Source organism: Jaculus jaculus, chromosome 9, assembly GCF_020740685.1.
Source record: "Jaculus jaculus isolate mJacJac1 chromosome 9, mJacJac1.mat.Y.cur, whole genome shotgun sequence".
NCBI lineage: Eukaryota > Metazoa > Chordata > Mammalia > Rodentia > Dipodidae > Jaculus > Jaculus jaculus.
In genome coordinates this window covers 137,655,856-137,679,972 of record NC_059110.1, presented here as the reverse complement: position 1 = coordinate 137,679,972, position 24,117 = coordinate 137,655,856, and the positions used below count along the sequence as shown (strand labels likewise).

General features: G+C 56.2%; 4 protein-coding genes across 8 annotated transcripts in view; 1 reads left to right on the top strand and 3 right to left on the bottom strand.

Moving 5' to 3' along the window:
* Nucleotides 1-841: 841 nt before the first annotated feature.
* On the bottom strand, nucleotides 842-3,423 carry Rac3 (Rac family small GTPase 3). Its single transcript, XM_045158914.1, has 6 exons — nucleotides 3,321-3,423; nucleotides 2,667-2,738; nucleotides 2,408-2,525; nucleotides 2,246-2,308; nucleotides 1,470-1,629; nucleotides 842-1,316 (listed from the first exon to the last, which is right to left on the bottom strand). The coding sequence occupies exons 1-6, from the start codon at nucleotides 3,353-3,355 to the stop codon at nucleotides 1,186-1,188; spliced, it is 579 nt and encodes a 192-aa protein (XP_045014849.1). The 5' UTR covers nucleotides 3,356-3,423; the 3' UTR covers nucleotides 842-1,185.
* Nucleotides 2,462-13,033, bottom strand: Lrrc45 (leucine rich repeat containing 45). Its single transcript, XM_004655047.2, has 19 exons — nucleotides 12,458-13,033; nucleotides 10,922-10,983; nucleotides 10,511-10,581; nucleotides 10,073-10,251; nucleotides 9,764-9,892; nucleotides 7,582-7,694; nucleotides 7,249-7,307; nucleotides 6,906-6,983; nucleotides 6,585-6,720; nucleotides 6,420-6,497; nucleotides 6,198-6,309; nucleotides 6,030-6,100; nucleotides 5,576-5,668; nucleotides 5,216-5,308; nucleotides 4,633-4,806; nucleotides 4,397-4,544; nucleotides 4,125-4,314; nucleotides 2,667-2,738; nucleotides 2,462-2,525 (listed from the first exon to the last, which is right to left on the bottom strand). Exons 1-17 carry the CDS (start codon nucleotides 12,792-12,794, stop codon nucleotides 4,127-4,129), a joined length of 2,121 nt encoding a protein of 706 aa, XP_004655104.2. The 5' UTR covers nucleotides 12,795-13,033; the 3' UTR covers nucleotides 2,462-2,525; nucleotides 2,667-2,738; nucleotides 4,125-4,126.
* A 109-nt stretch (nucleotides 13,034-13,142) lies between these two features.
* Nucleotides 13,143-16,143, top strand: Cenpx (centromere protein X). 2 transcript variants are annotated; one of them, XM_045158810.1, is made up of 5 exons: nucleotides 13,143-13,291; nucleotides 14,945-14,996; nucleotides 15,091-15,144; nucleotides 15,531-15,616; nucleotides 15,698-16,143. In XM_045158810.1, exons 1-5 carry the CDS (start codon nucleotides 13,250-13,252, stop codon nucleotides 15,710-15,712), a joined length of 249 nt encoding a protein of 82 aa, XP_045014745.1. In that variant the 5' UTR covers nucleotides 13,143-13,249; the 3' UTR covers nucleotides 15,713-16,143. The 2 variants fall into 2 exon arrangements, with proteins under 2 accessions (XP_045014745.1, XP_045014744.1); XM_045158809.1 differs by having other exon boundaries at nucleotides 15,528-15,616.
* Nucleotides 16,144-17,416: 1,273 nt separating this feature from the next.
* Aspscr1 (ASPSCR1 tether for SLC2A4, UBX domain containing) overlaps nucleotides 17,417-24,117 on the bottom strand; it is a 50,803-nt gene continuing 44,102 nt past the window's right edge. For 3 of the 4 annotated variants that reach the window (XM_004655048.2, XM_045159445.1, XM_045159447.1), the window contains exons 10-16: nucleotides 23,862-23,928; nucleotides 23,127-23,189; nucleotides 22,663-22,715; nucleotides 18,134-18,185; nucleotides 17,851-17,920; nucleotides 17,603-17,778; nucleotides 17,417-17,519 (exon numbers count right to left, since the gene is read on the bottom strand). In XM_004655048.2, coding sequence (XP_004655105.1) covers nucleotides 17,506-17,519; nucleotides 17,603-17,778; nucleotides 17,851-17,920; nucleotides 18,134-18,185; nucleotides 22,663-22,715; nucleotides 23,127-23,189; nucleotides 23,862-23,928 — 495 coding nt within the window. In that variant the 3' untranslated portion in view covers nucleotides 17,417-17,505. The remainder of the gene's footprint in view (nucleotides 17,520-17,602; nucleotides 17,779-17,850; nucleotides 17,921-18,133; nucleotides 18,186-22,662; nucleotides 22,716-23,126; nucleotides 23,190-23,861; nucleotides 23,929-24,117) is intronic. The other variant, XM_045159444.1, reaches the window with a different exon arrangement.

Genomic DNA, 24,117 nt, shown 5'->3' with positions numbered 1-24,117 from the left:
GGGCATGAAGTGGGGAGGTACACAGTAGCACTCTGCTACATACAATAGAGGGAAATAACAAGGTACAGAGGATAGCGACATGTATAAAAATAGCTAGGAAGTGATATATTTAATTTTGTTTAATACAACTGATTGTAACTTTATATGATTTAATTATTAATAATAATTTAATTAGTAAAAAGGACTGTTTAACAAGGAAGTTGGCAAACTTCCTGAAAAATGTAGCAGCCAGCTCTCCTGAGTCAGCTTGAGCCACCTCTGTGTATCACAGGGAGGGAATGTGGCCTTGCAAGGCACTTTCTGGTCCCGTGTCTGCCAGAGGGGCAGTTTGTAGCCTCCAGGATGAACTCCAAGGCCCTAGACTATGTCTTGAACTGCACTAGGCTGCACCCCTCACTTTAGCAGCTTCTGTTAGGATCTCTATGCCTTTGTCCCATCTGCTCTGCCTGATACACTTCCTCATACGAGCCAGGCAAGGGGCGATGTGGACCTGCCCTTGATCTACTAGGGCTCCAGGATGTTTGGTTTCAGCCTTTAGGCAGACTATCCTCCTCAGCTCAGTGGGAGCTGCTGGAGCACCCAGTCCCCATCCCATGTTCTGGTCTGTGTCTCTCAGGTACCCATGAGGCCCCATGTTTGCACTGAGGCCGTTCTATAGCCTAAAGGTGCCAACCCCCTGCTTTGAGCTAAACAGTCTTCTTTGGGGTGAAGGCAGCCCCTCTCTTCACTCAGGGTGCGTCAAGCTCAGAATTTCTTCTAGGGCTGTATGGGACAAGGTATTGCTGTGGGAGAGGGCTAGAAACAAGCCACCAGGACAGAAAGTAGGATGGAGAGGCACAGGGGTGGTGGAGAATGTTTATTGTATAAAAGAAGAAGGGGCTGACTCCCCTCCTGAGACATGATGGACAGAACCCACCCCTCCCTCCCCACCAGAGAAGCCCATCCTGGGGCTGCCCTGTACCCACCCATGCAGCCCTGAGGGAGACCCTGCTCCCTCCTGGCCTCTGATGGGGGCCAGGGAAGGCTGGAGCTGCACCCCAGAAAGAGGTGGCAGAGGGGATAAGACCCCAAAACCCCAGCCTTGCCCCCATGCTTCCCCTCCCCACCCATATCACTACCCACAGCAGACTGAAGAGACACCAGACGGTTCAACATGAGGGCACACTGGCTGGCCCAGCAAGGGCTCTAGAAGACCGTGCACTTCTTGCCCGGTTTTTTCACTGGGGGTGGGCAGAGCACTGCCCGGATGGCCTCGTCAAACACCGTCTTCAGGCCCCGCTGGGTCAGGGCTGAGCACTCCAGGTACTTAACAGAACCTTGGGGAGTAGAAGGGGGAAGGGCAGTGAGGAAGAGGACAGCGGAATGTTGGTGGTAGGGGGTAAGTAGAGGCAGTGAGAACTGGTGGGATGGGCATCATAGAGCAGCCCCCTAAAGTATGCCCCTTGCACCTCCCCTGTGTGACCACTCACCAATCTCTCGAGCCATGGCCAGGCCTTGTGGGTAGGTGATGGGTGCCAGTTTCTTGTCCCGCAGTCGCTCAATGGTGTCTTTATCATCACGGAGGTCCAGCTTGGTGCCCACCAGAAGGATGGGCGTGTGGGGGCAGTGGTGTCGCACCTCTGGGTACCACTATGAGGACAGAGGCTCTGACCCCACAGATTTTAGGGACCTCCTGTGCCAAGGGGTCAGCTCCCCCACCCTGCCCAGAGCAGGCCATGGTTTCTGAAGCTCCTTGTCAACCTGGAGGTCCAGCTGGGTGCCCACCAGAAGGATGAGTGTGAGGCAGCAGTGGTGCCACACTTCTGGGGACACTGTGAGGACAGAGGCTCTAACCCCCACAGACTTTAGGGACACCCATGCCAGAAGACAGCTCTCCCACCCTGCCCAGAGCAGAGCACTGCTTGGTGACCATTGGTCTGGTGGGCTTGGCAACAAAAAATGCCCAGCCAGGCATTATCAGTTCAAGACACTGGTTTGCAAAGCCTGCTGGGCTGGGTTCAATTCCCCAGCTACCTACATAAACTCAGATGGGCATTCATTTGCAGCTATGAGCACACACACATACATGCTTAAAACATGCCCAGCCAGGCAGGACTAAGATAGATCACAGCTCTGAGTTAGGGCCCATGGCCAGCAGTGAGCACCTTCCCAGGGTCACCTTTAAGGTCTCCCTCAGTGAATGTCTGAGGCAGGAGACCCTATCTTGCTGGGGCACTCTCCCTGAGGTTTCCCATATCCACCATACCTTGGCACGGACGTTCTCAAAGGAGGCCGGGCTCACCAGGGAGAAGCATATCAGAAAGACATCCTTGGGAGGAAAGGCCAGTCAGGAATGACCAAAACGGCCCTTGTCCCCTCCACTCACTATAGCCACCTAGCTTCTAGGGCTGACTCTCTTGACACTTACAGTTTGAGGATAGGACAGCGGCCGCAGCCTATCATAGTCTTCTTGGCCAGCAGTGTCCCACAGCCCCAAGTTGACTGGCTTCCCGTCCACCATCACGTTGGCTGAGTAGTTATCAAAACTGCAGAGTGGAGAAGCCAAGATGGGCAGGGCTGCCAGGCCCGCAGGCTCAGGTTCTCAAGCCCACACACAACCCCAACTCTAGCCAGCACCTCAGCTCTACTCTGAACTCGGGCCCGGGGGAGGGGTTCCACGCACTCACACGGTGGGGATGTACTCTCCTGGGAAGGCGTTGGTCGTGTAGCTGATCAGCAGGCACGTCTTCCCCACGGCACTGTGGACAGAGGTCCAGCCCACGTGGCTCCCAGGCCGTCCCCACTCCTTTGCCCAACGAGGGCAGCCCCCCTCCCACAGCCGGAGGTTCGTTTGGGTGGCAAGGGGTGCCGTAAGTAAGGGGGTCACAGCCCAGCAGATCCGAAGACACCTGGGCTAATGAAGAATGATCAGAGCGGCCTCCGAGGGAGCAATAGTGGGAACAGCAGCCATGGCCTCGACCCAGGATCCTGAGCTCCGCCTCACGCGGAGCAGCAGGGTTTCGCAGCACCCGGGTGGGTGGCGCAAGGGTGGAGCCACTGATGGCTCAGCGCAGGTGAGAGGCCCGGCCCCACCCACTGGGCTAGTAGGGCGGGGGCCGGGCAGCATCAGGTGTGCCCGGCTGGAGGCAGGTGGACGGCGGGAGACTGACCGCACCCCACCCCACCCACCCCGGGGCCGCACTCGGCCGTGCTGGGGTGGGGGCGCGGCGGGGCCGCCCCGCCTGGACCGCACGCTCTGGCCGCTCCGCCCCGCGGCCGGGCCGCGCCCCGCAGCCGCCCGCCAGGCCCTCGGCCCCTGCGGCTGCAGGCCGCGCACTCACCCATCGCCGACCACCACGCACTTGATGGCCTGCATGGGCGCGAGGCCGAGCCGCGGCGGGCGCGGCCGCGAGCCGAGCTGCGGAGAAATGCCCGGCGCCGCAGCGGCCGCGGACCCGAGCGCCGAGCGAGCGGCCGGAGACAGCCGAGCGCCGCCGAGCGCCGCGCGCGGAGACAGCCGAGCGCGCGCGGGCGGGGCAAGGCGGGGGGCGAGCTGAGGCGGGGGCGGGGCCCCCGCGAGTCCTCGGACCCAGACAGCTCCACTGGTGTAAACCGGGGTCCACACCCAAGGGCAACGCAGCCACCGAGCAGGACGCACAGGGCGGCGGAGCACTGTGCTCCGGGTGACAGCGCTCCACCCTGCAGCTGGGAAAGCACGGAGGAAAACCGAGTATCTACAGTCCCCCGCAGCAGGAGGGGTCGACCACCCCGAGGACTATTCCCGTGGGGCTGGGGAGTGACTGCAGCAGAAAGGCACCAGAACGCAATGTGTCACAAAGTATAAAAGTTCTGTATTTCCAGCCCCACCGTTGGGGGCGCGGCTGCTGCGCCCGCGGATGGCTCTCCTCCCACCGCAGCACGTCCTCGGCTGTGGCTCTGGGATTGGATCCATGGAGTCCCCACACCCTACAGGCTGAGCAGCCTGGCAGGTGCACTGGTCGTTGAGCACCGAGGTTCAGGCGAAAGCCACCGCCCTCCCCCACCCCCCAATCCCCTCCAGCCTCGCAGTTAAAGCTCTTGAACCAGAGGCCTGCCCTTGGGGAAGAGACCGCGTATGCGGGCTAGCGCCAGGCCTTCCTGCATACCCTCATTTGGGGGGACTCAGAGGCGACCCCTGCACGTAAGTCAGGATTGCGTTTTGCAGAAAGCTTGCCCTCTGGGCCTCCTCGTCCCGGATGCGTGTGATCTCAGCTTCTTTGAGCCGCAGCTTCTCTCGGAGAGAAGCGTTCTCGCTCTCTCTGTCCAGCAGCGCCTCCCGATGTTCACTCGCGATTACTGCAGGCGAGAGATTCAGTGAGGAGAGGGAGCCTCTCAATGGGACACCCAGGCCAAAGCTCAGATTCAGGAATGTGCTAACCTTTCAGCTGACGCTCCAGAGCCGCCACTTTCTCCTTCAGCATTTCCTGGGCAGCTAGGTCGGCCTGCAGACGGCCCATCTGCTCCTGCAGCTCAACCCGCACCCTGGTCACCTCTGCCACTTTTTCCTGGTCTTTGTTGCTCAGCTCCTACCAGGTATGGGGGTGGGGGAAGGGTAAGACCACAGCCTCCGCAGGGACCCCTGGAGCCTGAGCTCCCCAAGCTCAGCTAGGCTACCTGCTGCAGCTCCTCTAGGCGCCGTCGCTGCCCCTCCACCTGCAGGGTGAGCTGACTGGCCCGTGCCTGGGCCTCTGCCACCATCTGTTTTTGTTGCATGCAAGTACTCTGAGCCTCATCTCTCGCCTGTGCCAGCAGCCGCATCTTCTCCTCCAGATGAGCCAGGCGCTGCTGCTGTAGGCATAAGAGGGAATGTTGTGCGTGAGAGTGTGCATGGGGTCTGATCCCACCCTCTTCAAAGTATCACACAAGTTATCACTTGGCAGGTGCTGCAGCCTCTCAACTTGTCCCGCCTCCAGATGTATCCCTGCTAGGCTCCCTTCCAGCATCTCAACTAAGTCTTGTCACCTCTAGCTTTCCTCCTGTACAGGCTGCATGACAGACCAAGCCTCTCCATCTCCAGGCTACACCCATTTCTGCTGCTTTCTGGAACCTCTGGCTCCTCCAAGTTCCAGCTCTGAGGCCCACGGTCCTGGCCTCACCCACTTTAGCCAACCTCTCAGAAGCTCCTGTCAGTCCCTCAAGCCTTGCTGCTTTGCGAGGCGCTGCATCTGGGCCCTGTACACCTGTGGCCAAGGCTCACCTCCTCTAGGCGGGCCTGGTTCCTGGCTTTGATGAGCTCCTCCTCGGCCTGGCCACGCTCATTCAGGGCTGCCGTCTTCACGCGGCTCAGCTCCTGCATGCAAACAGCCACTGCCCGCCCGTCTTCTTGTCTTCCTGGCCCAGGGGTCAACCCAGCAGCCAGGCTGGGGAAACTGCCCTTCACAAACCTCCTAATGATCACACAGCTATCCCTTGCTCACTGGGAAGGGCAAGGGGATGGGAATGTCATCCCAAGTCTCTGACCTTCCAGAGACAATGATGAGGTTGACACCAGGGTCCTGAGACCCAGAACCCCAGGGACTACTATCCTGCACTCAACCCAGGGCTCACATGGCCTTACCTCCTCCAGGGACAGCCTCAGGGCCTCGAGCCTCTGCACCCTCTCCTGCATAGCCTTTTCACTCTCTTCTAGGTGGCGGGTCATGTGGTCCACCTGCCCAAGTGTGATAGTTACACCAGTGTGGGTCTCCCAGCCTTCACCTCATGGAATTCCCCACTCTGTTCTCCAACTATTACTCGGCAAAAGCTTGCCCTGAGAGGGCTGGCAGGTACCAAAAACAGAAGCCCAGTCCTGGCACCCCAGGTCACAGACCCTAATACAGGGCACATACAAGAAGGAGCCACAGCAACCTGAGCTATGGACATGTGGCTTGCTACCCTGGCACCAGCATCTCAAGGTTGGTGAGGGCACCCTGACCGACCAGGGGCATACACTGAGGATACTGTATCACACCAAGGCCAGTCTGCAAACCCCTGGTGGAGACAAGAAAGTCCAGGGGCATCCACTAAGGCACCTCCTTGGAGTGCAGCTTTTCCAAGTCCTCCAAGCTCTGTTTGGCTCTCCTCTTCTCCAGCTCCAGGCGCTCTGGAGGCCAGTGGGAAAGAGCAAGGGTTAATCTCCTCAGAGGATGCTCTGTCCTCAGGCTCCCTGTCCCCTCAGGACCAAGCCTACCCACACCCACCCTCAGCCTGGATAGCACGGATCTTCAACTCTGCTGATGTGTTGGTTAGCTCCTGCCTGGTCAGAAACAGCTGTTCCTGCTGGGACTTCACCTTCCGCTCCAACTCATCCACCTGGAGGCCACAGCGATACTTCATCCAGCCCCACCTTGGGCGGCTACCCCTACCCACACCACTCATGGTCACATCCCTGGCCTCAGCCCCTCAATCCACACACCTCTTACCTGGCTTCTAAGTAGCAGATTCTTTTCATTGGTGGCAGATAAGTCTCTGAGGAGCTTACATTCCCGTTCTGCAGCTTCCTGAGTGAGAAGGGTAGGGTGTGGGGCCTGCCCATCGTGCTGGTGCCACTCCGTCCTGCCACCTACTACTGATGGTCCAGCCCCTACCTGTTGTTCCAGTTTGCGCTCTTTCTCTTGCCTCTGTGACAGGCTCTGCTGCTCCTGCTCTGCTGCGACCAGCAGCTCACCCAGGTCCTGGGCCTTCTGCTCTGACAGAGCCAGGGTAGCCTCTGTCATCTGCAGCCTACAAAGAGGAAGAACCAGCCCCACCCCAGCTCCATCAGAAGGGTCACCTGCTTGGCAAAGGTCTCGCTCTTATTTAAATCCTACAGAAAGCCTTGCTGCGTAACTGCTGCCAGACCTGTTCCCTCCTTTGCCCTGTGGGCATGTCTCTAGGATGCTGAGTGGTAGGGCCTCCCCACACCTTACTTGGCCTTTAGGGAGTTGATGATGGAATATCTCTCATTCAGAATTTCCTGGAGCTGCCCCACTCGTGCTGCTGACGCCCTGTAGGTAGAGAGGTGGTGCTGGGAAACCCAAAGCCCTCCTGGCCCCTCCCTGCCCTGGCAGCAGCTGTTGTTCCCTATGCAGAGGAAGTGCACTGGACCCCCCACCAATGCCCAGCGAGTTCTTTGGAAGGTAAGTCCTCATTCTTCAGCAAGTGACAGACTAGAGCTCAGGTTAGGTCATACCCAAATCAGAAGCCAGGACCTAAGCCCCAGGCACCCAGCAGAGCTATGGCTCCACTTCCACAGCCCCAGGGTCCACTCACCTGCTGTTCCTGGCCATCTCTTCTCGCTGCTTATCAATTGTCTCCATCAAATCCAGAAACTGGGGACAGAGCAGCCAAAGCACCAGCAGGTTCAGAGCCTGCCCACCCTGCCCTGGTCAGGGAGAAAGTAGAAAGCACCAGCAGCAAAGGATACAGCTACCCTGGCCTTATTGTCTCTTCAAGGAGGGTGGACTGGCAGAAAACTAGAACCTAGGCCTCTGGCTCACTTGGCTCACACGAGCTGATGCCAGGAACCTTAGTACTAGCAAGCTTCTACTTGGAGGCCTTGAGGAAGTGGGGGCAGCCCAGGAGCAGTGAGGACAGTATATGCACCTGTTTGGACTTCTCTTCCTGGAGGTACTGGACCTCTTTGCTAAGAATGTGAGTGCGGGCCTGGTTTTCCTGGAAGGTTGTGCGCCGGTCTTGATTGTGGTCCATGGCTTGCTCTGTCAGAAAGGGCCATGTTATCCATTGGGATCAACCTCAAGGGGCAATGGCTGACACAATCCTAGCTGGCTGTATCTGGAATCAATCCTATGGGAGATAGCATCTTCCCACCAGATCAGACTCCCTCCCCCAGTGCACTGAAGGTGGGTGCAGGAATCAGTGCAGCAGGAGCCTAACACAAAGGGGCTCTTGCACATGTGGGGAGGCTGCTGTACCCCAAGAGGTGACTGCTTCCTGGGATACATGGCTTTCTCCACAAAGTCCATGGGCTATTATATGACTTTTGTTTTTTGTTTTCAGGTAGTGTCTCACTTTAGCCCAGGATGACCTGGAACTCATTCTGTAGTCCCAGGTTAGCCTGGAACTCATAGCGATCCTCCTACTTCTGTTTTTACCACACCTGGCTTACATGACTTTAAGTGGTGGGTGGTAAGTATATTCTAGAAAGACAGCTATAGCACTCAAAAGCAATTATAAGCCAGGTGTGATCACATCTGTGATTCCTGGACCACTTAAGGATGAAGGATTGTGAGTTCAAGGCCACCTAGGTTACATAGCAAGATCTCAATTACAAAACACAACAAATCAAACAAAAAGCAATTACGAAAACTATGCACAGAGGCAGGGTTGGGATAGGGAGCTGTTGGAGGTGACTGAAGAGTTAGGCTGAGCCAGCAGGAAACAGTGACCCAGCAGCACCAGCTGTGGGGGGTGGGGGGGTAACAGGACTCCAGGCTTCTGAGATGAAGCAATTTTTTTTTTTTTTTTTTTTGAGGCAAGGTCTCACTCCTCAATCTAGTCTAGGCTGACCTGTAACTCACTCCAGCCCTAACTGGCCTTGAACTCACAGTGATCCTTCTACCTCAGCCTCCAGAGTTCTGGGATTAAAGGTGTGAGTCATGGCCCTGGCTTCAAGCTATCATTTATAGGGTTCAGGGGTCTTGAGTAGAGACGAATGTGAAGGCAATAGCTCTGGCATTAAGCAGTCTAGGCTTGGCAGCCCTATAGCCACTCACAGACAGCCATAAGCTCAGAGGTGATCTGAGGACATGGGGAAGCCTCTCCCTCACTGGCCACCTGAGGCATCAGCATGGCTGTCAGGGCAAGGGCTTTAAGCCACAAGACCTTAGCTTCTCTGAGAAATGGGTGAGCCCCAACTATGTGGGTGCTGAGCTCTGAGTGAGCATATGGGAGAAGCCAGGTGGCGAGCACAATGCAAGCTGTCCACAGTGTCTGCCTTCCTCAGCTGCTTACATCTCCTTTATGAGCTCGTTTTTTAAGTGTTTTTTTTTTAATATTCATTTGGGGCTGGAGAGATGGCCTAGTAGTTGAGGCACTTGCCTGTGAAGCCTAAGGACCTAGGTCCAATTCCCCAGGACCTACATAAGCCAGATGCATATGGTGGCACATGCATCTGCAGTTCATTTGCAGTGGCTGGAGGCCCTAGCATGTCCATATACTCTCTCCTTTTCTCAAATAAATAAATAAACAAATAAATACTTTAACTGAGCCATCTCTCTAGCCCTTCTTTACTCTTTTTTTGGGGGGGGGTTCGAGTTAGGGTCTCACTCTAGTCCAGACTGACCTGGAATTCACTATGTAGTCTCAGGGTGGCCTCGAACTCATGGCAATCCTCCTACCTCTGACTCCTGAGTGCTGGGATTAAAGACTCACACCTAGCTTTTTCTTTACTTTTGAACTAAGTTAGGTACTCTTCCCCCACCCCCACTCCGCTCGCTTTGGTTCTTTGAGGTAGTGTCTTGCTCTAGCCAAGGCTGACCTGGAATTCACTATGTAGTCTCAGGGTGGCCTTGACTTCTTGGCGATCCTCCTACCTCTGCTCCCAAGTGGTGAGGTTAAAGGCATGTGTCACCATGCCAGGCTTACTCTTTATTTTTTGAGGTATGGTCTTGCTGTAGCCCAAATTGACCTGGAATTCACTATGTCTAAGCTAACTACTCTTGTCCAGAGCTCTAAGCCACCTCTTCCTCTGTTGGATGAAATTCTATCAAAGGGCTTCATATCTTGTTCCAAAGCGCAAGCAGCTAGCAGCTTTGAATGCCCATACCCACGGCTCTCAGGACATCACCGGGGATGTTGTTCCCAGCCAGGTCCAGCCTCCACAGGGTTCTGTTGCTGGGGAGACAGTTCACCAGGGCCCGGCCTCCCAGGAGGCCAAGGTTATTCCAGCGCAGGTCTGGAAGGAAACCTGTTGTCACTTGGTGGTAGGGAAAGTGTTGGCCCAGCTTAGGACTCTTCCTGTCTGTGACTGGCAATGGGGCAGGAGCCCAAGACAATCCCTCTAGCAAAGGAGATAAGACACAATGGGATACATACAGTCCAGCCCATGGGCTATGCAGAATGCAGGAGGCCTCACCCAGCTGCTGGAGGGTGGTATTGCCCCTCAGGGCCAGGGCCAGCTCCTCTGCCCCCTTGTGACTGATCTGGTTGTTGCGGAGGTCTAGCTGCTGTATGGTACTGTTGGCTGCCAGACCCCCACAGAAAGTGGCGAAGGCATCTTCCCATGAGCCCAGGCTGTTCCACTCTAGGGTTAAGCTACAGGAAGGGTAGACACAGGTACTTGGCTCAGTGGAGCACCTGCCTTCTGGGGCCCAGAGACTATGGAAGGAACAAAGGTTCAGGGTCTCTGGCAGAGGTTGAGGTCTACTAAGTGATTTATACCCTTACTCCCCACCAATGAGTGTGGGACACAGACAAGGGTGTGAATGGGTTGCAGGACTGTGTCTTCTGGAGCCAACCCTGAGCGACATAGAGGGGTCTGGGAGGAACAAACAGGGCACAGATGTAGCCCTACCTCTGAATGGACTGGTTCTGTCGAAGGAGTTTCCCCAGTGCTTCAGCCCCTGAAGCTCGAAGGTTGTTGCCCTACAATAGAAGCATGCTGGACAGTCATGTCTGTCTCCTGACTGGGCTCTGAATACCACATCTGTGTCACTCTGAGCCTAGTCCAGTGGACAAGGCAAGAGGTGAGCTGTGGGTAAAGGTTAAGTGTTAGACCCTGGTTTTCCTGACCTTAGTTGGCATCCTAGAGCCTGTGCTCCCTCAATGTTATGTGAACATTGCCCTCAGAGTTCCCACACCCATGGGACACTCAGAGCGCAGTGTAGGACCCTATGTGTCAGGGACTCTTAGTCTGTGACCACTGTCAAGACTTCAAGCCCCTGAATCTCCCTCAGTTCTGCCCAGACTGCAGGCCTGATCTCACCTTTAGATCCAGAAGCCGAACAATAGTATTGACACACAGTCCTTGGAACAGCAGTGTGGCCCCTGCATAAAAGGGAAGGCTGTCAGATGCACAAATTGTCACATGCATCTGGAGTTCGTTTGCAGTGGCAGGAGGCCCTGGCACACCCATACTCACTCTCTCTGCTGTCTATGTTTCCCTCTCTCTAACAACTATATATAATTTTCTTTCTCTCAAATAACTATATACAATTTTTTGTTTGTTTTTGTGAGGTAGAGTCTCAATGTAGCCCAGGCTAACCTGGAATTCACTATATAGTCTCAAGGCGGGCTCAAACTCACAGTGATCCTCCTACCTCTGCCTTCCAAGTGCTGGAATTAAAGGCATGTGCCACCATGCCCATTTAATATATATTTTCTTTAAAAAGGGCAAGCTGGGGACTGGAGAGATGGGTTAGTAGTTAAGGCATTTGCCTGCGAAGCCTAAGAGCCCAGGTTCAATTCTCCAGGTCCCACGTAACCAGATGTACAAGGTGGCACATATGTCTGGAGTTTGTTTGCAGTGGCTAGAGGCTCTGGCATGCCCATTCTCTCTATCTGCCCTTCTCTCTCTTTTTCTTCTTTTCCTGAGATAGTGTCTCACTTTAGGACAGGCTGACCTGGAATTAATTCTGTAGTCTCAGGGTGGCCTTGAACTCATGGAAATCCTCCTATTTCTGCCTCCCAAGTGCTGGGATTAAAGGCATGCACCACCATGCCTGGTATCTTTCTTTCTTAAATAAATTTCTTTAAAAAAATTTTTTTTTAAAGGAAAGCTGAGCCAGGCATGGTGGCGCACACCTTTAATTCCAGCACTTGGGAGGCAGAGGTAGGAGGATCTCTGAGTTTGAGGCCACCCTGAGAATTCCAGGTCAGCCTGGGCTAGCATGAGACCCTACCTCAAAAAAAAAAAAAAAAAAAAAAGCCCGGCGTGGTGGCGCACGCCTTTAATCCCAGCACTCGGGAGGTAGAGGTAGGAGGATCGCCATGAGTTCAAGGCCACCCTGAGATGACAGAGTTAATTCCAGGTCAGCCTGGACCAGAGTGAGACCCTACCTCGAAAAACCAAAAAAAAAAAAAAAAAAAAAAGGAAGGCTGTCAGTGGTCCCCACACAGGGCAGTTCCCCACAGAGGAGGGAGAACTGTTTTAGCAGTTTCATTGTTCTGGGTTTAGAGTGGAAATAAGTCTCCCTACTTGCTCTGAGGTCATGGTAGAAACATCTGCAGCCTGGAAGACCTGACTTTTCTTTTCTTTTTCGAAAGTTGGGGGGCATCAGGCTTCTCTCCCTTACAAAGTGAAACTGATCTCTACTCCCAGGTTTTGAGATGAGATGCCTACAACTCACTTTAACTGGGGTACACAAAGAGAAGAGGAAGCAAGGGGAGACCAACACAGAGAGTTGCTTGCCTACACTACCCAGGCCAAACAAAGCCACGACACAGGACCTGAGGTTCGTCACTGAAAAGAGCTTGAACCCTACTCGGAAGTTGCAGGGGCTGCTCTGAGGTCACGGCCCACCTTCCTCACTCAACATGCAGTCGCTGAGGATGAGTTCCGTAAACAGCGTCTGGTGCTGTAGCAGCTTGCCCAGGGCCCTGCAGGTGTCCACCGTCAGGGTCTGCGTGGCTAGGTCCAGTCGACCGCGCAGATGCTGCAGTTGCTGCAGAACAGCATCCTGGGGCTCAGCCCCACTCTCCTTGCACAGACGGCTATAGGAGCGCCGGAACTCCTCCATATCCCCGAGTGCTGGCAGGGCCTCCCCGGCATGCCCCTCGAGGCAGGCTGCACATAAACCTGCTGGGCGGGTGGATGAGGGCCGCTCTCCTCTGGGAGTGGACACCGTGCCAACCGGCATTGGAGGCGGGTTGAAGTGGCCCTAAGAGGGAGGCCTAGGAAGGCCGGATGGGAGGCTGGTCGGTACAGCCCAAAGTGGAAGGCATGCCGGCGTCAGGGAGAGCAGGAAGCGAGGGTACTAGCCTGGAGGCGCCCACAGGCACCTCTCACAGACCCTGAGGCCCCGGAGCTCGCGACGTGGTCACGGATAGCCCGCGCCGCTGGGCGCTGTATCCAGGAAGAGCGGGGAGTGCCGGGAAGGACATCGGGGACTACAACTCCCAGAAGACTTTGCGAAGGATGTGCCCGTCGCAGACCAATGAGATCCAAGGTCGAGCCTACGTCATCGGCAAACCAGGGACGCCAATGCCTCACAGTGCTACTGAGTGGCGAGGGCTCGACTCCGAGGGACGGAGCCGTGCTCATTGGTTGGGGTGCGGGGCGGGGCCCCACAGAGCGCGAACCTAAGCGGCGGTCATGGAGGAACCCGGGGGCGGCGGCGGAGGCGGCTTCCGGAAGGTGAGGTCTACGGGCGTGTGGCGGACGCCGCGGTTTCCAAGTGACCGGTGTGAACGCGAAATTAGCCCTGTCCTGCGCGCCCGTGCTCCGCCGTGAGGGCCCCGCCGCCGGCGCCGGCGCCCGCGCTCTGCGTCTGCTCGAAGTAGGTGTTCGGGAAGGGCGCGGCGGACCGGAGCCGCCGCGGGCCAGGACGGCGACGCGTCCCGCCGCGGGGCCTTTGCGTGCCGCCGCTGCGCACAGCGAGGTCCTCAATAACAGGCCGGCTCTGAATCACCCATGCTCGCGGGAAATCGTGCAGGGCGACCTGTGGCTGGTGGTCAGCACCCGGGCTTCCTCTGCACCGGGTCGGTGCGCGAGTTGTGCGAAGACTGGCAGGCCTCCACCTGTCGTGCGTGAATAGAGTTCTGAGGGTTTTAGCCAGAGCTGCAGTGACGGTCACTCAGCGGGCTGTCCCGGGAGAGTGACCGGGAGGGAGGGCCTGCAGCCTTAGCTGGTGCCTCCGGGACGGGGAGCAGGAGCTTGGCGTGCTCCATGTCTCTCCCGGGTCCTGCCCACTGCAGTCACTGCCACTGGCCTGCGGAGTATCGCGCAGCCGGCGCCCACCCTCGTGCAGCAGATAGCTTTGACAGGGCTTCCTCCCAGGTTTCTGGGGCAGCTGTTGGGAGTCCTGGAGCCAAGGTGGGCAGGCTTTCCTGATGAGTGCAGCGCAGGGTTAGCAGCACCAGCAGGTGGCGCTACGTTCACGTGGTCGTTGACTGACCCTCCTGCCTCGCAAGTAAGTTCACCCGTGCCTCAGCAGTCAACGCCCACTCCCTCCCACCTGTGCCCTTCGGCGCCAGGTAGGGTAGCGTGGCTCCCATGTGACTGATGCTCATGAGCCCCAACTCACCTTCACCTGAAGGTCACCTCATTTCTGGGCTCCCATGCTCCTGCCTTCCTTTCCCACCTGTGGTTCCAGGTTGGCCTGCCCCAGCCACTGCTGCTGCTACTCCTCTCAGTGCCCACTGCGTTTCTGAGCCCCTGGATTCTCTCAGCCTCATCTCACAGGTCTCAAGCCATACACTGAGGCCTGGTTGCCACCCTCTTGCAACTATACTACATCAGAAGGTCCACAGCAGGGACTTCAAGCCCTAGGTTGCAAAGTGTCCTTCCAAAGTCACTCATGACCAGAAACTACATCTTCCTGCCAAGGAAAGCTCAGTGGTCCCCAGTCTAGCGCTCCTCTCCACCACAGCCTAGCTCTGTAGCTTCAACCACACAGGCTGATGTCCTTTGCTACCACTGGTGTAGACCAGCTGATGCAAGGTATGCAGGCAGACCCCCGAAGGGTCAGCACCCCTCGTGGCTGCAAGATCCCAGGATCTGATGGGTCACCAACTTTTCACTGGACAAGTAGGGCCCTTTAGCCCTCAGGGATGGGTGTGATGGTCCTTTATGTTCTCTGGAATTCAAAAAAGCACCGGTGGCCACTACAGAAGCCTACGGGATTCCTTATCCCTTGCAAGGCTCCCACAGGGATCTTCCCAAAGCCCTTCTCACTGCTTCTGACCATCTTGTCCACAAAGCACAGCTGGCCTCATCCCCTGTACTGGGAAGAGGAGAGTCCAGCTGGCTGTCACATCCTCCTCCTACCCAGACCTCCCTCCTCTCCAGGAGCTGGTGAGCAGACTACTGAACCTGCACTTCAGGGACCAAAAGACTAAAGGTGCGTGTGTGCGTGGTGCATGTGGGGGTGATGGGGATGAATGTAGGGCAGGGGGAAAGCAGCTCTCCCATACCACCTGCTCTCCTTCTTGCAGTCAGCAGGGATGCACTGCAACTCATGGTAGAATTCCTAAGGATCTTCGTCGTGGGTGAGCCAGGGGCCCCACAGCACCAGAAAACTGGTCATCACATCCCTTATTTTCCAGAGCACAAACTAAGAAAAGGTTTCCCATTTCCCATAAACACTTAAGCCTGTCCCTGAAAAACTGTTAAGATCCACCCAGGTCCCCTGAGGGCTGCCACTAATTGTAAGGGGACCCAGTGAAGTTGGAGCCACCCAGCTTCCTTATTGTATCATTGCTGTTTTTAAGATAGGGTTTCACTCTGGCCCAGGCTGACCTGGAATTCTGTATGTAGTCTCAGGGTGGCCTAGAACTCACAGTGATCTTCCTACTTCTGCCTCCTAAGTGCCAGGATTAAAGGTGTGTGCCACCACACCCGGCCAGCTTCCTTATTTCCCATGTCTCATCAGAAGCCGCTGTACGTGGGGTTCGGCAGGCCCAGGCAGAGGACCTGGACATTGTGGATGTGGAGCAGCTGGAAAAGGTGCTTCCTCAGCTGGTATGTGGAATGCAAGTGGGACAGCCTGTGGGACTCTGATACAGTGCCCAGTGTGGTCACTGAGCACACTTTCTTCCATAGCTCCTGGATTTCTAGGGCTACCCATTCCTGAGGCCACTCCCTGGGGGCTTCCAGGTAGCCAGTGTGTCTCCTGTGGTCTGAGGAGTCTGGAGTGGATTCACACCAGCATTGACAGCTGAGCTTCAAGTTCTCCAGCTTCCAAAGGATGGCAAGATCCTGGAAGCTACTGCCCTTCCTTGTGTCCTCTGCTTTTGCCTCACAGGCCCTTGGGGTCCTAATGAGGCAGGTGCAGAGGAAGGTGGACTGGCCTGCCTCCAGCCAGAGCCGCCTCCATTAGCCTGCATTTTATGAAACAGCTGCTGCCAGTGCTGCCTCCTTACCACCCAACATCAAAGCTGGTGTGCAGCTTTTTAACCACCTGCTTCTCCCTCAGAGCATGCCTCCCTCCTTGAGCTGTAAATTTGTTCTTACAAAGTAGCATCAATGAATCAACACCATCTCTTGCAGGCTCGGCCTTCTTGCCATTAGTCACCCAAAGTCAAGTTGCTTCAAAGCCTGAGGCCCGTGCTTCCTCCCATCCATCTCAGTGGGACGGAGACAGAGCTTTCAGAAAAGACAGGATAACAAACAGCATGTGTGAGCACGCTGCAGTGAAACTGGAGCCTTCACACATGTGGCCTGTTCACTTGGAAAATGTTACTCTTGCTAGAGGCCACAACAGCTGCCACTAGCAGGCACTGGGGTCCAGGAGTGTTGCTGTCAGCCTCTAGCCACAGGGCCCACTGGTGCAGGTAGAATCAGGACACAAGAATGAGAAGACCTGGAGACTGGCTGCCCAAGGCCTGTGGCTATGTCTAACTGCAAAGGGACCTCTCCTTAGCCTTGCTCAGTCCAGGCAAGGGGCAGGGAATAGGCTTAGGTACAGGCTATGTCCTCAGAAATGCAGAGCTGTGAGGTCCAGCTGGAATCCCCACCCAGAAAGTCTGAGGCCTCCCATGGTCAGGCTCTGGCAGGACAGTTCTCAGGGACACAAGGCGTATATAATCCCCTGTAGGTATATAAGCCCCTTCCTACTGCTAGCGTACAGAGTGGAAACCACTAGGTAGTTAGGAGACAGTACCCTGGTGTTACGACAGGCATCAGAACTTGGCAGGGTGGGGGTGGGGGCAGTAAATGGAGAGGACATGTAGCAAGGCTTCAAACCTCTCGTCCACAAGGGCCTAGAGTAGACTTGGGGCAACCTTTGAAGGAAGTGGCCAGGATGGATAGAGCTGGGCAGACAGAGCTGCTCTGAGTGCCTGCCACCCTCCATGGTGGGTCTCTGGGTTCTAAGTACTGGGGGACAAGTGGGGGCAGGAGATCTGCAAGGAGGAGCTGGCTAGCATGTGGGGGGGTTGGGGGAGGATACACACAAGGACTCCAACTAACAAGTGCTGGAATTAGTCCTGGAGCCCCACTGGAGCACAGGGACACCCGTGCCAGGTCCTGCGCAGGCCAACTCTGTGGTAGAGGTGCATACTTCCTCCTCCCATAGCCCTATGCCAGGGGCTTGGCATGGCCCCAGGCTGCAGGCAATTTGCCAAGGAGTCCTTCCTCCCTCACTTCCCTCCACTCAGAAGGGGGAGTTAATGAGGTTAAATAGAAATGGAGAGGAAATTGGCTAGCCTGGGGCTTGCCTGCCCAGGCCCTTCACACGGACACAGGGGCTGGTTGGGTAGCAATGAATGAGACTGGACTGAGGTCCACAGGGCCTCTTCTACAGAAAAGAAAGCGTAGGCCTTTGAGAGAAGCGCGAGATTTTATTCCTGCTCGGGGTGGGTAGGGGTGGGATCCTGTGGCTGGCAATGGGCCCTCCAGGCTGGCAGGTCTCACCTCTTGCTGGCTGCAGTGCAAACATCAGAATGACCATGAGGCCCCCGTTCCTCCCAGCCACCCTGCCCCACCCAGCCAGTCCATGGCAAGCACCTGGCAGCTTCAGCCACTTGGGCACTTTGCCCAGGCTCCTCCTCACAGGCTGGACTGTCCCTGGAATGGGCTCTGAGGAGCCCAGTGCCCCCTCCTCAGCAGATGGCTCAGACTCCAGGGGCACAGGGTCAGGGTCTGGCAATGGGGCTTGGGCCCCAGCAGCCCTGGACATACACCTGGGGGTGAGAGGCCAAGGCTAGGGTGGTGGACACAGCCTTGGAGGGGTCCCCAGCCGCAAAGGAACTTACCTGGCCACTAGCATATCAGCTGCAGATGGGGAGATGGTGTTTTCCAGTAGCCCAGGCTCCAGGTAGAGACCTTCAGAGGCCAAAGCCCACCCTCAGTCACAGATGAGGACCCCATTTCCACCCACACACTGCAAAGTGAGGTGTGGCTGGGTAGGTGCCTCAGGGAGGTAGTCATCAGACTGTGGGTTTCCCAGACCCATAAAAAGCCCCAAATGAAAACCCTCCAGGGCATCTTGTTTTGAGCATCAGGTTAAGCTGGGATTCAGGATGGTGCTTCACTCACCAGTTGGTTCCTCAGCTCCAAAATGCACAAGGGCAGCAGGGAAGAGGTTTGCCTGTAGGGAGGGTAGGCGAGCTCTGGTAACCACGTGAATTTAGCAGGCTGCTGTGCCTAGGTGGCTTTACCACTCTGGCACTAGCCATCCTGGACCACAGAGCCCCTGCAGGAGAGTCAAGCACTAGCTGGGAGCCCCGCAGCTCACGCATGGGAGTTGTGGTAGTGCTCTTCACCTCCTTCATGCTGGCCAGCTGCACCACCCGCTCACTTTCCACCCTCAATTTCAAAGCCTCCACACACCTGAGCTCCTGACTGAGCCATATCCTGCCCCATACATAGGTCAGAGGGGACACAGGACTGCTGGATAGGGGGTCTGAGTCTCCCAGAATGTCAGAGAAGGGCAGCCTAATACTCTAGAAAACAGACCAGTGCCACCTCACTGCCCCCCCCACCCTCCCTATGCCCAAAATAAGAGTAGGGGGCTATAGGCACAGAGGTTCTTAAGGATAGGGATGCACTCTGACCTACTGAGACAGGAGAGCCCTGGGAGAACAACCCAGATATGAAGCAGGGGCTGGCTCTCAGAGCCAGGTTACTTTGGGGGTCTCAGGGTGAAAGGAACTACCTTAGAAGATGCATGAGCCCACACAGGGCTGGCGCTGCTGGGCTCAACAGGGTTTGCTGGTCCACGCTTTCAGTCCACCCAAACAAGGACATGATGCTTAAAAAACCCAACTAAAGCCCAGCATGGTGGTGTATGCAGAGGTATGAGGATCACTGAGTTCAAGGCCACCCTGAGCTAGAACAAACTGTGAAAGCCTACCCTGGGAGGAGAGGGAAAAAAAAAAAAAAAGGAAGCCAGGTGTGGTGTGTGGTGGTGCACACCTTTAATCCCAGCACTCAGGAGGCAGAGGTAGGATCACTGGAGATCAAGGCCAGCCTGGGACTACAGAGTGAGTTCATCCTGGGATAGAGACCTTACTTCAAAAAAACCAAAAACTTGAATTGTGGGATCAAAGCCTTCCAGATCCATGCAAAGGGGGTGAAGAGTACCCAGTATGTTTGGAGACTGCCCCATTTGCTTGGGAACAAGTGTGAGGTGGGGTGGAGTACATGTGATCACATGACTCCCTGACTGACAGCTGAACAGTGGTACAGCTTAAAGTTGCAGAGACCCCCTAGTTTCCCAGTGCCACATGCCACCATGTTCCCCTTCTTCAGCCTCTGCACCCAATGGAGGGGCTGGGCATGGCTGACATGGCCAAAGACTGAGGGCAGCAAGGAGCCTGGCAGGACTTGGGAAAGGGCTGCATCTGCCAGCTAAGGGCATTCTTTCCCTGTCTTTTGCCTGCAGCTCCAGGCTTCTGTGAGTGCCACAGGCTGGCGGGGTGGGTGGGGCTGGGGGATGTTGAGATTAATAAGAGCGAGCTTCAAAGGCCAGGTCTAGGAACTGAAGCTTCCGCCTCCAGCCAGCAGGCGGGCGAGTGCCACAAACAAGGGCGGAGAGTGCTTTGAGACCCAGCATGAGCCTGCGATCACAGCTTCACAAGAAGAGGCCTGTCGGGTGGGTGGGGGCTGCCCTAGTGCCCCTGGAGAGGCACCGGAAGCCAGGGAGCCAGCCAGGGGGCATGAAGAGGACAGTTCCTAGAATCTGCCTTAGTGCCACATAGTATCGAGGTAGTCTTGCAAGTTACTGGGGCCACCCACTACTCACTGCCAGGGACTAAGGGGTTCACACGCAGGCTATGACCCCCTGCTTTGTAGCATTTCTGGGAAGCACAGCTAGTTCTCCTAGAGGCTCTCATCTATTCCCCAGCAGCAGCAGCCATGGGGGCGTCCACAGACATCAGTGAAGAGGGGGACACATGCAAAGCCTGGGTCATGGCAGTCCTGAGGCAGGACCTCTAAGCTCAGCAGTGTCTGAGAAGTACAAGGGACAGGTGGGACCTCTTGCCATGAGTGGGAATAAGACCCCATGGTCAGCTGTGGGCTCTGTCCCTGCATGCCTGGACCCAGCCCCAAAGAAGCAGAGGCAGTGAAGGCAGTGGACTGGGTGGCATCAAGGCTGGTCAGTTTGGAGGGCAGGCATCTTATGAGGCTAAGAACATCCTCCCCAAACCCTACTACACCTTCCCCCTAGCTTGTAGAACCCGTAGCTGGATTCCCTGGGAGAACGTGAGGCTTCTGTACTCTTCAGGACCTCTGGAATAGCCTTCATCTTGGCTCAAAGCCCAAGAGAAAGGCTGCCACCTTCTTTTTCTCCCCAGGACCAAAAAAACAGTGCTGTGAGAGGACAACACTGCCTGCACCCTTGACAGGCCTGCCCATTCCAAGCACACGTAGGTGTGGCCAGAATCAGATCTGCTCGGGACAGGGGGCAGTGTGCCCCCAGGGTCTTTTTTCCATGGCCAAAGGGAAGATGGCCTGTGCATGCCACCCCATAGGGATGAAGAAATTCCTGGCTAAAAAGCTCACTGGTTCTGACCCAGCCTGGGAGTACAAGGATCCTGGGCATTGTTCTACCAGCAGCAGAGTGTGAGGCCCACCTCACTGATTGCTCCCTCTGAACTTGGAGATGGGATGGGAAGGTGAGAGACTGTGAAGAAGTACTCCCTCAACAGGGGTCCTCCAGACCTCCAGGGCCAATTCCTCCTAAACCACCCTCCCTGTCACACCCCTTAATGCCCACAGCTCCTGCCTATTGGCTTGGGTCTTGGGGCCCTAATGGAATGAGGGACAAGTGGACAGAGGATCACCCTAACAAAAGGGATTTCCCCCTCTGCTCACTCCAGTCCCCATGGCCACTCTGTTGCACGCTAGGGTTGAGCACTGGTCAGGACTCCAAGCTTTAGCGCAAGCCCTCTACCCCTAGCACAAACAAGTGGGAGGAATACTTAACCCTGAGTTCAATCCCTTCTGCCCCACCCTATTCCTGGGGACCACTGAAAGCTCAGAGGGAGGGTAGAGATGCCAAATGACCAGCAGTTCCCAGAATGCACTGGATAGTGAGAGATCTTTCCATGCTTTAGGGACCACCACAGGTCACGTGGGACCTGGGCCCAGGGTTTAGGTGACCCCTTGGTTGGCCCAACTGCTGGTCTTCAAGACCCTAACTGAGGTGATGAGATGAGGCCTGGATGGGGTAAGGCATGGAGCCTGGCACTCAGGCCTAGTGGGATGGGGCTCTTACTCACTGCCTCCACCGCCCTGCCAGAAAGCCCTTACTCTCCTAGAAGCATTCCCTACCACAGCCCACATGGTTCTCTGGTGGGACACCCCCAGGCAGCAGCCGAGTTCAGCCCTGCCAGGCATGAAAGCTGCACCTTCCCAGCCTGCCGCTCAGCCGCCAGTGTGAGCCAGGCTTCCTTCCCAGGCCCTGAAGCTCTGCTGGCGGCGGGCTGGGACACCACCCTCAAGAGGCCCTGCAGCTCCAGACAGAGTTGACGGATGAAAGGAGACGGCTGCTGGTAGCAGGGGCAGAGTGTCACCAGGAATCAGGCAAAGGCAAAAAGGAGGCACACTGGGGGTGGGGTGGGGCTGGGCACTGGCCCTCCATCCCAAAGCATCTTTCAGTTTCAATGTTTATCAACAAGTTGGCCAGGGAGGCAAGGAGGGGCAGAGATGAAGGGAAAAGGCCCAGCGCCTGGGAGTTTATGGGCCAAGAAGGGACTTGAGGGATCACAGGCGTGCCTCGGTGGCTCCAGGGCCAGCTTCTTCCCCCAGCAGCGTTTCCTGGTGAGCTTAGAGCCCTCCTGCCTGTTCCCTGGCCCATCTCACCCCAATGGTGGCAGCAGCTCCAGGCAGCCAGTGGAGCCTGTCACCCCCAACCCAGACCTCCACAGAGGCCTTCAGGCGGACGCCTCTGTTGTTAATTAAAATATCTAAAAAGACTTTGCAAAGGAAACCATTAGGCCAGAGGGACTGGGGAGGCCCCAGATGTTTCCCAGGGGACAAAAGACAGGACATTCATTGAAGGACAGGACATTTGTTCCTCTAGTCTCTACAAGGCAGCCACCAGAGGGCAGGGTCAAGTAGCCTCACCCTAGGACCTCTCATGACCTCCTGGGGTCTCATGGGAGGGTGTGGGGCCAATCATGGCATTCCCATCAGAGGCTAGCAGGGGTCCAGGGGAAAGGCCAGCCCAGGAGATGGCAAAAATATAGGCCAGAAGCAACCCTTCAGCCCAGGGCCTGGCACCAGGCCTCTTCCTCACCCATAAGCTGGTCAATGGGCTGGTGTCACCCAGCAGCCCACAGCCAGGACCTCCAGGCGGCCTTAGCTGAAGACTCAGGCCAGCCAGCCAGGCAGGCCCATCCCCACCCCGGGGCCAGGCAGGAAGCGGAGGAGGTTGGAAAGTCCTGTCAGAAACAACTTCAGAGGCACACTGCTCCCTCTGAATTCACCGGCTCTAAAAGGCTTTATTACCGCCCACAGCGCCTGCCAGGGCACTCCTTCCCAACCGCGACCGCAGCATGGCGTCCTGCCCTCCCAGCACAGCTCCACCCTGGCAGCACCCTCAGTGAGGCAGTTGGTACCTGAAAGAGGGTCAGCGTGTGGTCGTCCAAAACTGTTTTAGGAGGTGCAATGACTGTGGAGAGAAAGGGACTATCTATGAGGACACTGGTCACTCCCTACCCTAGGGCAGACAAGCTGAGGAGGGATGACAGCCTCAGGTGTGTCAAGCACCCCAGGTCCCATCCTTCCACTCACCTCTGATGCCCAAAGGGGCCCTTACCTCCCAAAGACAGCCACTCCCCTCATCTAATACCCTTCCCCCAGTCTGAGACGGTGGGTCTGGGAAGGAGGCCAAGTTGGGGAACTTGGTACTAACACATCCCTCCAGGGAATGGAGGCTCAGACAGTCAGATGACTTAGTTTCTATAGAAAAAATACCTCAAACTCCAGCCTGGAGGGGAGGTCACACCTTGTGGCCTAGAGAAGGGAAACAGTGGCAGACAGAGCCACAGAGCCCAGGGCAGGACTTGGAGAAGGAACTCACACAAATGAAAGCAGAGCTCAGGATTCTCCAGGTGGCTCCTGACGAAGTCTCGCAAATCCCCCACTGTGGAGGAGGAACAGGGTAATCAAAAGGATTCCCGGAACCAGGCATCTCCAGACCAACCTTACCATCACCTACTGCTAGCCTGGGGTCACCAGCCTGAGGGTGCCCCTCTGTTCATAGAAGCTAAGCTCTAGACTTGTGGACCCAATAGTTCCTTCCCAGCATCCTGGATTTTCAGTCTGGCTGGACCACAGTGCAGGCCACTACCAGGATTTTCACCCTACTGCAAGAGGCCTGCCCATCAATAATAACCTGTGCCTAGCTAGGCCCACAACATCCCCTTGGTTTCTCCATCACCTAATACCCTAACCTGAGCTCTGCCAGAGCAGGATGTCCCTGAGAGGCTTGAGGCTGCCTGATCCCCACTAACTTGAAATAGGCCACCAAGGCCCACTTTAGCTCTGGTGGGCCTGCTGCCTTCCTTCCAAAGGTGCCCCCTGCCTGCTGATGCCCAGAACATTACCCAGGGCCGTAAGCTTGGGGGACAGGACTGTGAGAAGAGCTGGCCCAAAGCCTATGCTGGCCTGACACTACCCAACAGTGCAGCCACAGAGCCATCTGAATGTCATACACAGAGAAGGACATCCTGCAACCACCCAGTCTCTCTAGGCTCAAAAGGTAATTGCAAAAGATCTGTGGCAAGAAGGAACTAACACCACCGTAGGCTCTTACCTGTCTCACTGGGACGGAAGAAGCCCTGCAGGATGTAGCGGTCAGGGAACAGGACCCTCAGAGCCACCTGGGCAGGGATAAGCAGGACAGTCAGGAGGGACAGGCCTCACCAGTCAGCCTCCATCCTGCAAGTGTCAGCTACCCCAGTCTGGCTATCCCTCCCTACTCCACATTTTTCAACAAAGCTGAGCCATCAGCTGGTGACAAGGATGTTCAAGCACCCACATAAGGAGATAGGTGTGTTCTAAACACCCTC

Excerpts from the sequence above, each read along its gene's own strand:
- Rac3 (XM_045158914.1), bottom strand. The coding sequence starts at position 3,355 with ATGCAGGCCATCAAGTGCGTGGTGGTCGGCGATGG. Across the intron at positions 2,739-3,320 it reads TGCGTGGTGGTCGGCGATGG|TGCCGTGGGGAAGACGTGCC; the intron begins GTGAGTGCGCGG and ends CTCTGTCCACAG. Across the intron at positions 2,309-2,407 it reads CGCTGTCCTATCCTCAAACT|GATGTCTTTCTGATATGCTT; the intron begins GTAAGTGTCAAG and ends TTTCCTCCCAAG.
- Lrrc45 (XM_004655047.2), bottom strand. The coding sequence starts at position 12,794 with ATGCCGGTTGGCACGGTGTCCACTCCCAGAGGAGAGCGGCCCTCATCC. Across the intron at positions 7,695-9,763 it reads TGATGTCCTGAGAGCCGTGG|AGCAAGCCATGGACCACAAT; the intron begins GTATGGGCATTC and ends CCTTTCTGACAG. Across the intron at positions 5,669-6,029 it reads AAAAGCTGCACTCCAAGGAG|GTGGACCACATGACCCGCCA; the intron begins GTGCCTTAGTGG and ends ACACTTGGGCAG.
- Cenpx (XM_045158809.1), top strand. The coding sequence starts at position 13,250 with ATGGAGGAACCCGGGGGCGGCGGCGGAGGCGGCTTCCGGAAG. Across the intron at positions 13,292-14,944 it reads GCGGAGGCGGCTTCCGGAAG|GAGCTGGTGAGCAGACTACT; the intron begins GTGAGGTCTACG and ends CCTCCTCTCCAG. Across the intron at positions 14,997-15,090 it reads CAGGGACCAAAAGACTAAAG|TCAGCAGGGATGCACTGCAA; the intron begins GTGCGTGTGTGC and ends TCCTTCTTGCAG.